General features: G+C 47.8%; 1 protein-coding gene across 3 annotated transcripts; it reads left to right on the top strand.

The window, feature by feature from the left end:
- Nucleotides 1-2703: 2703 nt before the first annotated feature.
- LOC120692788 (atherin-like) lies at nt 2704-11276 on the top strand. Of its 3 annotated transcripts, none has more exons than XM_039976171.1 (8): nt 6111-9142; nt 9230-9281; nt 9367-9444; nt 9830-9949; nt 10148-10246; nt 10352-10509; nt 10669-10734; nt 10869-11276. In XM_039976171.1, exons 1-8 carry the CDS (start codon nt 8223-8225, stop codon nt 10975-10977), a joined length of 1602 nt encoding a protein of 533 aa, XP_039832105.1. In that variant the 5' UTR covers nt 6111-8222; the 3' UTR covers nt 10978-11276. The 3 variants fall into 3 exon arrangements, with proteins under 3 accessions (XP_039832108.1, XP_039832105.1, XP_039832107.1); XM_039976173.1 differs by having other exon boundaries at nt 6120-9142; nt 10882-11276; XM_039976174.1 differs by lacking the exons at nt 10669-10734; nt 10869-11276 and adding an exon at nt 2704-5681 and having other exon boundaries at nt 5724-9142; nt 10352-10513.
- Nucleotides 11277-11441: the final 165 nt, after the last annotated feature.

Raw genomic sequence — 11441 nt, 5'->3', positions numbered from 1 at the left:
ACTATATAAGGAGTGCCATTCCCCTCATCCATCCTGCACCAGAGCACTGAGGCAACTCGGCTCCTCTCTTCTCCCTCTCCAGTTGCAACAACTGAGTTCCCCAACGCTAATTTCTGCGCGCACAGAATTAGCGTGAGCAGGCCTCCGAAACCTTGCTCGCCTTGAGATCCTGCACGGGATAGGCGGGCAATCAGGTTTTTGGGTAACGCTTTAGCGTGACTGCTCAAAAATACTAAGGCTTTGCCCGATTGTACGACTACTTCCTGGTGGACGAGTCGAACGACTACGTCGACTACATTCTGATGGCCGAACGACTACGTCGACTACATCTTGGTGACCGTTCGTGGGACTGCACTGCGAACTTCTTCCTGCACCGATTTAGTTCGACTACTTCGACTGAGGCCAACCGAGTAGATGTCTACTCCAGTTGGTAACAGCGCAGCCAATGCCTCCGGCAACGGCCCCGCTTTAGGGTACTCCCTGAAACTTTGGTTATTTATATTGTTTATGCTTATATGTGTGATAAGTATAAACATGTTCACATGTTTTATTTTACTCCTTAAAGTCATAGAAATATTGCTAATTTATACATTTAATTTTGGAATTAAAATATACCGAAAATTGCCTAGATTTCTAACACCATCATCCCCGTACTAGCCCCTCCACCTGAGTTGAGCTCGACGAGCTCATAAGCCGCGCCATGGCTGCCACGCGGCAGGAGCCCACCGGCGCCTCCCATGCTCGAAGCCGTCATAATGAAACCCCCTTAGCCTCCTCTTTCTCCCCGTGTTCTCAGTTTCAAGTTTGGTGGCTCGTGCTGACGTACGACAAGCTGCAGAAGCTTGGCTTGCCTCCCATGGTGACCGTGCATGAGGAGCACGAAGCCCCTGGGTGCACGAGTCTCTTCCGTTTCTGTCTTCCAGCAGGCCCACAACACCAATCAAGTCCAAAAGCCCAAATACTAATCACACAGTCCAGCCCAACTCAAACCCATCACGTGCAACCAAAGAGCCCACTTTATTTTATTTCATGCTTAATCACTAGCCTACACCACACGTTTCACCCATCAAAGCTCCGAACCACTTTTTCCTTTCCTAAATTCTTGTTAAATCATTCCATCAATTTCTCCCTACTTTTCTTCTCCTCTTTTAGCTCATTTTATTGTTGTGCTTGTGTGCTTGTTTGTGTGCGCCGTAGATCACGGTGTGAATGAGGGAGAACCCATCGAGGAGTTTGCCGACCAGTACCGCGACCCCGAGCCCGAGAACAAGTACCGCGAGAAGGAACTCCCGGAAGGTTTCGAAGACGGCAAGTTCAATCTCATCATTTGATGCATATTTTGTCCCAGTTTTATAAACACAATCTATTAGCCTGTTTTCAAAACTGCATATTGTATTGCTGCTAAAACCCTGTTGGATAGCCACTCCTTGATTGCTTTGACCATTCCTTGATAACCTAGGTTTGTCTCTGAATATGATTTACTCTGTTTGGACGATAAACCCTACTAGAACGCTTAGGACCTGGTTACTCATTGTACTTCAAATATTATTATTAAATGTTTTTTAAAAAAAGGCGTGAGTATCAAAATGGGAAAAATAGAATTTTTGGAAAATAAACAAAAGACATGCTTAGATGAGATGGATGGTGATTCCTGTGTGGGATGCCAAATAGTGTGCTCGTATCTGTGTGGTTGAGCAAGGTTGGGAGATATCCGTCTTGTCATAATTAAAGACCGAGTTGATGTGTCATCTTGCCTAACTCAACTATCGTGCAAACCACTCGACCGTTGTATGTGGCAACGGCTTAGCATAAACCCCACTAGTTAGTCTGATAGCCATCAGGAGAGCTGAGAGCAATGGGTGATCAAGGAGAAGGGATAAGATCGCGGTGACTTATGCCCCGGTTAAACCTCGGTAATAGGTCAATGACCCCTTGGTGGATAGTCAGGTCTAGCTAAGGTGGATAATAGCTTTGTTGGGATCTTCACCGACACCAAGGTGATCGTGCTGTGGTACCCCGCTTGTAGGTAAAGTTGCACACCTCTGCAGAGTATAAAATCTATTCGAATAGCCGTGCCCACGGTATTGGGCGAGTTACGGTTTGGTCACACAACTATTACTTCTTCTGGGAATGGATGGTTTGGCGTGAGTTGTTTTGGAAAAGTGTCTGGTAGCTGTGCCGTGTGCTACGGCGGGTGAGGAGTCCGATAGCAATTTAAACTTGGATCCTTTGTGTAGGATCAACCCCACTCAGTTACTAAAGATTTGTTTTAAGAAAAACCCTATTTCAAAATAAACCCATGCATAAAAATTAGCTTTCCGCAAATTAAATCTTAGTCTCATCCTTGATTTATCCTGGAAATATATTCTGTTTATACCCTCTCCGTGGGTGTGGTTGGACTTGCTGAGTACATTTGTACTCACCCTTGCTTAATTTTTACAGAGGAAGATCCAGAATTTATTCCCGAGGACATTGAGTAGGGATTTCGTTCTGCACCCAACCTTACCTGTGGTTAGGGTCACCCGCAGGAAGCTTCGTATGGCGTAAGACTCTGATGACCTCTTCGTGGTTCACGTTTTTGTTTGGGTTTTAGTTGTTGTCCTCGCGATAGTGGCGCTTCATTGCCCATTACCGCGTAGAGTTATACGGCGATGTACCATATGATGTAATAAATGTGTTATCAGCCTCCTGGGACTGATATTCGTATCACATTTGAGTCACCTCTTATGAGGGGACGCTTCAATCAGACCCGACCATGCGCTTCAGCTGGGAGACATGAAACACTGGATGCACTGAGGAAGACACCGGCAGGTCTAACTTATAAGCGACAGTGCCAATATGTTCCAGAATGCGAAAAGGCCCAAAGAATTTAAAAGCAAGCTTGTTGCAAGAACGAGAGGCAACAGAAGTTTGGACATAAGGCTGGAGCTTCACAAACACCAAGTCGCCGAGCTGAAATTGGCGATCAGAATGCTTGGAATCAGCGTGCTTCTTCATGCGCTGCTTAGAACACAGCAAATGTTGTCGGACCAATTCAGTCATCATCTGTCGTTTCTGTAGCCAATCCGACAATTCCGGCACAGCCACATCGCTGTCAGAGATACCAAAATGACGGGGCTTGTGGCCATATAGAACCTAAAAGGGGGAACGGCCTATCGTAGAATGATCACTGGTATTGTACCAATACTCAGCAACAGCCAACCACTTACTCTATTTGCTTGGACAAGAGTGCACAAAACACCGCAAGAATGTTTCAAGACACTGGTTGAGCCTCTCGGTCTGACCATCGGATTGAGGATGGTAAGCAGTGCTGTGACGAAGCTGTACATCAGCCAGATGGAAAAGCTCCTTCCAGAATTTGCTGGTAAAAATCTTGTCACGGTCAGACACTAAAGCAACTGGTAACCCATGAAGACGATAAACCTCAGTCAAGAACTTTTGAGCCACAGTAGCAGCAGTAAAGGGATGCTTCAGACCCAAAAAGTGAGCATATTTGGAGAAGAGGTCCACTACCACCAGAATACAGTTATAACCTCCAGATAAAGGCAAGGCTTCAATGAAGTCCAAGGAAACAACCTGCCAAGCAGCAGCTGGCACTGGCGAAGGCTGAAGCAACCCTGGTAGCTTAGCCCGATCAGGCTTGGCCTGTTGACAAACCACACAAGCTTTGACATACTGTTCAACATCATTTCTAAGACCAGTCCAAGCAAACAGGTGCTTAATTCTGCTATAGGTCACGGGAACCCCAGAATGGCCCCCCACAACACTATCATGTAAAGCAGCTATGATTTTCTTATGCAAGACTGGATTATGACCAACCCAAATACGATTCTTGTACCTGAGAAGACCAGCCTTCCAAGAGAAATGAGGAACAACATCAGATTGCACCACCAACTTGGCTATAATGGCTTGCACATGAGTATATCCTTCATAAGAGGCCACCACATCCTCCAACCATTGAGGAGAAGCATAAGAGATAGCAGCACAATCAGGTGAATGGCTCACATTTCTGGAGAGAGCATCAGCAGCACGATTGTCCACACCTTGCTTATACGCAATTTTGTATTGAAGACCCAACAACTTGGTGAAAACCTTTTTCTGCCAATGAGTATGCAGCCTCTGATCAGACAGCAGAGATAAACTTTTGTGGTCTGTATAAATGTGAAATTCTTCATGCTGCAAATAAGCTCTCCACTGATCAACAGCCAACAAAATTGCCAAATATTCTTTCTCATAAGTAGAGGCGCCCTGAGACCTAGGACCCAAATCTTTGCTCAAATAAGCTAGTGGATGGCCAGATTGCATCAATACAACACCCACCCCAATACCACAAGCATCAATCTCAATGCAGAATGGCTTAGTAAAGTCAGGTAGGGCTAATACAGGTGCAGAACAAAGAGCAGACTTCAGAGTCTGAAAAGCAGTATCATGACCTTGTGTCCATATAAACAGAGCTCCTTTCTCCAACAAGTCAGTCAGTGGCTTGCTAATAACCCCCAAAATGCTTGACAAACTTCCTATAATAGCCAGCTAAGCCCAAAAAACTCCTTAGTTGCTTAACATCCATAGGAGTCGGCCAATTCATCACAGCCTCAATTTTGGCTGGGTCAGTAGCCACACCTTGCCCACTAATAATGTGACCCAAATAAGCTATCCTCCTCTGAGCAAAAACACACTTGGATAGCTTGACTTTCCACTGATCTTGAGCAAGTAACTGCAGAACTAATCTGAGATGATCCAAATGCTCCTCATAAGACTGACTATACACAAGAATGACATCAAAGAAAACTAGAACACATTTGTGAAGAAGAGGGTGCAAAGTAGTATTCATAGCTTTCTGAGATGTGGCAGGACCTCCAGATGACCCAAAAGCCATAACTCTGAATTCATAATGCCCAGAGTGTGTTTGAAATGCAGTTTTAAATTCCTCACCCTCCTTCAATCTGACTTGGTGATAGCCAGCAGTAAGATCCAGAGAAGAAAACCAACTAGCATGAGACAGCTCATCCAAAAACTCATCTATGATTGGAACAAGATATTTACCCTTAACTGTGATGGCATTAAGATGCCTAAAGTCAACACAAAATCTTCATGTGTGATCTTTCTTCTTAACCATCAAAACAGAAGAAGAAAATGGGCTGAGGCTATGCTGAATAATACCGGCCTTCAACATTTCCGCCACCTGGCGCTCAATTTCATCCTTAATCACTGGAGGATATCTATAAGGTCGAACTGATACAGGGGTGGCACCAGGAACTAGAGGAATAACACGATGACAATGCCGGGCTGGAGGCAAACCCACAGGAGGTTGAAAGACAGCAGCAAATTCATCCAAGAGTGCTTACAGATCATCAGGCACGACCAAATGGACAGCTTTACCATCAACCAACAAAAAAGCACACACTTCCACCACAGACAGTTCAGGGATAGTTGATGGAATACCTTGCAACAGCACTGTAGAACCCTGATATGGTATGGCTAGCCACTTTTGTTTCCAATCAACCTTCATGGGACTGAACAACTCCAACCAATCCATACCCACAATGAGATCAAAATGTGTTAGAGGCAACACCTTTGCTTCAGACTGAAAAAGACAGCCATTAGTTTCCCATTGCAACACAGGAAAATATGAAGTACAGTGGAGAAGACCCCCATCAGCCACTTTAACCGCTACCGGGGAGGTCAAATGAGATAAACCTTGCAGCTTAACCGCTACCGGGGAGGTCAAATGAGATAAACCTTGCAGCTGTGAAGCAAGAGCACTACTGACAAAGGTATTCGAGCTACTCGAATCCAACAGGATCAACACCTCACGCTGCTAGATAGAACCTCTGAACTGAATCGTATGAGGACATGATGTACCCTGAACAGCTGCCAGAGACAAGGACATGAGCTGACCATCGGACATTGATGACTCAGGAGAAGAAACCCCATCAACAGAATCATCCGACTGATATAAATCCCAAATTTCCTGCAGAGCATGTAACTAAATCTGCTCAGAACAGCGATGGTCTCTACTCCACTTCTCAGCGCACTTCTCACATAATCCACGAGTGCGGCGATACGCCCGCAGAGAAGCCATCTTATCATCAAGGGGCCACTGCCGAATAGAGTCCGCAGATCGGCGATCCCCAGGTTGCAACGACGTGCCTCCTTTATCCACACGAGGAGGAATCGGCAAGGGAAACATTCCCTTCACCGTAGCCCAACCCGGAGAGAAGAATTCAGGCTTGCGGAACTCCTTCTTCTTCACCGGCTCCAAAACTTCCTCCTGCAATTGTGCAAGAACGCAAGCAGTATCCAGAACAGAGGGACGCTGAACCATAACAATAGCCTTAATATCTTCTCTAAGACCATCAATGAAACACAACGTAAAGTGCAGAGAATCATCAGAGTACTGGTACGCACGCAACTGATCCACTAGTTCAGTGAACTTGGCAACATAATCAGCCACTGAACCCACCTGGCGGATATGAAAGAGTTGTCGAATGAGCAAGGCATGCTCATCACGGCCAAAACGCTCTAGAACCAAAGTACAGAACTCCTCCCAAGAAAAGGAACAAACACGAGATTCGACCGACTGTAGCCAACGGGCCGCAGATTCGGTAAAGTGCATAGATGAGATCTTGATCTAGTCAGAAGGCTCAACGTTATAGAGATCGAAGTAATCCTTGCAATGACTAATCCACAATTTCGGATTATCGCCCATGAACACTGGAAAATTAACCTTAGGAACTCGACCATGAGAGCGAAAATTTTCGGACTCAGACTCCCCACTACGAGACTTGCTACCCGAAGTAAGAGGCCCAAACTGCGGAAGAGAAGTAGAACGCTGTAAAGCAGGGTCACGAGAGTTCTGCATACCTGTGACCGGGAGATGCGTGTGGGTAAACACCGACCCAAACACAGGCTCTCGGTGATTTGGTGACGAACGGTGCCCATCAGGGCCGTCGGCATGAACATAGGCCGATGTAGGAGCCGCGGCCGACACCGGAGTGGGAAGGATGCCTGAAGTCGCAGGCGATGGAGAATCGAGAGCCACCCGATTCACCGTCTTGCGGAGAGCTCCCACCTCCACACGCAGATCCTCCACGGTAGACTCGATCCGCGGCTTCCAGCTGCCGAAGTCGCTTGCTGCGCCCTCCAGGATGCTGAAGTGGTCGCCGATGGTCGCTCCATGCCGTCGATGCGCTCCGACACCGAGCTCTTCATATCAGCAACTGAAGCGGTGATCGTCTGCAGCTCGTCCATGATGAGCTTCAGTTGGGGATCCATGGCACCCCTGGACTTGTGGAATCGAGTGAAGTAGTCGTGGGAGATCTGATGTGGCTCCAGATCGCGTCTCTGAAACCAATATGTTAGCAGTAGTGGAATCTAACACCAGAATGGAAACAGAGTAGAGGAGAAGAGCAGCACGAGAGGAAGACAGGGGATGGCGAGCAGAGGACAGATTTGGGATTCAGAGTAGTTGTGTCTTGGAATACAAGTTGATGCCCTCTCTCCCTCTCACATTGCCTATTAATAGAGCTATTACAAGGCCGCAGCCTGTTAGACGCATGCAAGCGCCTGGACCCAGTCCGGCCCATGGATCTTGGGGTTGGGCTTCCTGAGACGAGTTCCTGCTCGCGGCCCATCTTAGTCAACCGACGACGATGCAGCAGTGTTCTCGTTGCTAACATCCTTCTCGTCTCGTGCACGAAGCATACGAACGATGACATGCATGATGCATAGCAATCAACGGCGTGAACCGCGAACCAACACGATCACGTCCTCCTTGCCGATTGCATCATAACACCAGGTGCCATCGTTGAGCTCGTTCGTGCTTTTCACTCGCATCGCGGCACGTTCTGATAGACACCTGATGTTCCGGAATCGTGTCGCGATCACTACTTGTCCACGGCACCCTCCACGTGGACAACCCACACCGATCCGACACGCACAAGACAAAGACGCCTCGATGACATTGGGGTCCGTGTGCCTGGAGCCCACATGTCAGGCACGAGTCGTGCAGCCAAATGTTCGAACGCCTCGGGCGGAGCGCCACGGAAGAAACTAGCCGTTGCGCCCCCAACGCACCCTTTTCCCATCTGCTGCTTCTCCTCCCGTTCCCCGCTCTCCCATCCCCACCGGAATAATTCGCCGAATCAAATCCACCCACCGAACACGCGGAGCCCCCACGATCCAGCACGATCCCGCCGCGCGCCGAGCTCCAAATCCCAGGGATGGCGACGGCGGCGGCCGCGAAGACTCCGACGAAGCCCCTGGGCCCCGCGTCGGCGGCCAGGACTCCGACCAAGCCCCTGGCCCCAGCGGCGGCGGGGGCGGCGGCAGGCAAGACGCCGACGAAGACACCGTGCTCGGCACGCGCGCGGCTCTCCCACGCGTCCGAGAACGCCCACCCCAACATCCCCGGCACGCCTCCTCCCCCGCAGCCAACGCCGTCCAAGCCCGTCCTCAGGTCATCGGCGGCCGCGGGCGCCAAGTCCGCCGCCTCCGCGAAGAAGAAGCCCTCCACGCCCGCGCCCGTGGCGCCCCCGCCGCCTCCGCGGGAGCGGGAGCGGGAGCGGCGATTCCTCGTGGCGAAGGGCGCGAGGCGGAGGCGCAACGTCGGGAGCGTGGGAGGCGGCGGCGGGGGCGAGATCGACTTCGACAAGTGCCGTGAGGCGGCGCGCCAGGCGCTGCGCGCGTCGCAGGAGGAGTTCTTCCGCAGGCAGCGCGCCGAGGCCGCCGCTGCCGTGGAGGAGCAATTGGTAGCACAGGAGGTCGCCGCTGAAGAGGATGAGAGAGGCAACGCATTAGAAGATGAGCAGGAGAGGAACGAGGCGGACCTGGAGGGGAGCAGCAAGGTGAGGGCGATGCGGACGAAGGCGATGGCGAAGGCGATGAGCAGTGTTCCAGATCCCGGCGCCGGACGTGTCAAGCATTTGGTGCACGCGTTCGAGAGCCTGCTTACCATCTCCGGCGCCACCTCCGACGCAGACAAGGCCGGTGAGGGTTCATGGGCGCTGCCCGGGTTGCAGCCGTTGAAGGATGAGGGTGATGGTGACCTGGAGCCCCCACCGATGTCCGTGTTCTCGTCGGCTGATTTCCCCAACGCAGTGCCTAATAGGCTCTGCTCGTCGCTTGATGGCAACACCGACAGGTTAGTTGACGTTGACAGACAAATGGAATGATTCGTTTTATCATTTTTGTGCAATGTTTATTGGCAATAGTTTGTTGCTCATGTTAGGCTAAGCTGGGACAGCAGAACATCAGCTGGAGGGCGTAGGAGCAGGAGAAAGGTAAGCCTGACATAGTTTTAATTTCTATTTGGGATCGAGCTTGTATTAGCATGTTCTCATATGCGAATGGATGCTTCTCTGGCAGTCCTCGGAGTCGCTAAGGAGCAGCTGGAACAAAAAGCTCAAGGTCACAAGCCAGCATCCCTTCAAGCTAAGGACTGAGGTAATAACACATCGTCACTTTCCTTAGTGCTGTCAAAGTCATGTCCTATAAGTTGCATTTCATTTCCACAAAGACTGTATTATATGGTTGTGCTTATTAGTCCAGTAATGCTCTGCATTAGCATACATTAGTGCATATTGTACTGTCTAGCATTGTGAATGATTAAAAGCCCTTCTGACCATCTTTATTGCATGGTATATCATAAATATGATATTGTTAAGTAGTATGCCATGTTGTAATTTGTCAAATGATACTTACTTTTATGGGGCTTGACAAATCTAAGCTGAGTCATTTCAAGATTATGCCTTGATTTCAAAACTTGAGGGCACCTTATTTTGAATAAGCTGATGTGTGAAAAATCGATCATTATGGTTCCTCACGGCAGCAAAGGGGAAGATTTAAGGAACAACAGTTCGTCCAAAAGGTGCAGGAGATGCTTTTGGAGGAAGAGAAGAAGCGTATCCATATTGCGCAAGGATTGCCATGGACTACAGATGAGCCCGAGGTATGTTTTACTACAGCTGATTGGGAAATTGCTACCTATGAATGCCCTTATTCTTTATCATGACAGTAGCTTATTAGGAAAATCGACAGTGTCAAACTTCTACTGCACTGATTGCCTAAATTTCTTTATAACTGTGAAGGGATTTTCATTGTTTACATTTCAATAAAAAACAATGTTTTGATTCTCTCTTCATTTCAGTGTCTGGTAAAGCCAGCAGTTAAAGAAAGAACTGAGCTGATAGACCTTGTTCTGCATAGCGACGTTCGTGCACTTGAACGTGCTGAATTTGATCAGCATGTAAGACTCTTTAAATTCGTTTTACATAGCACACTGTCCAAAGTCTAATATCAATGGAACTAATTGATACTAATCTTTTTAATCATGTTTTTATTGATAATTTAGGTGCTGGAGAGGAACAAGTTCGCTGAGCAACAAAGATTGGAGTGGGAGAGGCAACAGGAGCTGGAGGAGCAAGAAAGGATAAGGCAACTGAGAAGGACGGAGCTTATTCCTAAAGCACAACCCATGCCATACTTTGACCGGCCTTTTATCCCGAAAAGGTAATTGTTTCTTGCTAGATTTTGATTCTTTACGGGTTCAAAGAGTTAAATTTTCTGTAAACAAGAAACACTTTGTTACCAGTTCACTGTGTTGCAGAAATTATTCAAAACTGTTGGTTTACTTTTGCAGTACATACTAATTGTTCATATTTAACCCAGGTCGACAAAACCTGCAACAGTTCCCATGGAACCAAAATTTCAGCTGCGGCCAGAAAAACTGTCGTGGTGAGTTTTTACTGTCAAGGAAAACTAAGTTGGCATATCTGTGTACAAAAATTGTTTCACTAAGTTCTATATTTATTTATTTATTTGTGAAAAGCATGCTCACCATGCTTGATTGTGTCAATGGCGGCTGACAGTTACTGTCGACAGCAATGCATGGAGCTGGGAAAGCTGAAGCCACCGCCACATCTACCGTGTGAACGTCAGCTACATCAGCCCAGATATGCGGAGCATCGTCGCACATGATCCAGATGTTTTATGTTCCCTCTCCTCTTCTTGTTCTTTCTTAATTCATCCTTAACTGCTGATTCTCATCGGCTATTCATGAGACACCAAGCACTACCGGCGTGCTGGTGATATGTGGAATGATCTAGTACTCTCTTCATGAGTTGTAGGCTTGCTGTTGCTCATGCTTAGTTTTGTATGTGCAGAAGAGTAGCAAAGTGAAGTAAGTTTCAACAAATAAATTTTTGATTGCATCTGGAAAGTCTTGGTCGAAATGTGTGAATAAAACATTTTTATTGAAAAATGCGGATTATTGAGCAGGGGCCGTTGATGTATTTTTGTATGAACTTTCCGAGTGTAATGCGAAAGGAATGTGTGGCCTGAAAGGCTGAAATCAAGAGAAAATACAAAAAGGGAATTTTGCTCCCAACTCTCTCAGACTCTCACAATGAACATTCATCTGCGATAGATAGGCGCGGCCCAAC

Source organism: Panicum virgatum, chromosome 9N (assembly GCF_016808335.1).
Source record: "Panicum virgatum strain AP13 chromosome 9N, P.virgatum_v5, whole genome shotgun sequence".
Classification (NCBI taxonomy): Eukaryota; Viridiplantae; Streptophyta; class Magnoliopsida; order Poales; family Poaceae; genus Panicum; species Panicum virgatum.
The sequence above is the reverse complement of the archived record's forward strand: the minus strand, read 5'-3'. Positions and strand labels throughout refer to the sequence as shown.

Excerpts from the sequence above, each read along its gene's own strand:
- LOC120692788 (XM_039976171.1), top strand. The coding sequence starts at position 8,223 with ATGGCGACGGCGGCGGCCGCGAAGACTCCGACGAAGCCCCTGGGCCCC. Across the intron at positions 9,950-10,147 it reads GGACTACAGATGAGCCCGAG|TGTCTGGTAAAGCCAGCAGT; the intron begins GTATGTTTTACT and ends TCTTCATTTCAG. Across the intron at positions 10,735-10,868 it reads CGGCCAGAAAAACTGTCGTG|TTACTGTCGACAGCAATGCA; the intron begins GTGAGTTTTTAC and ends GGCGGCTGACAG.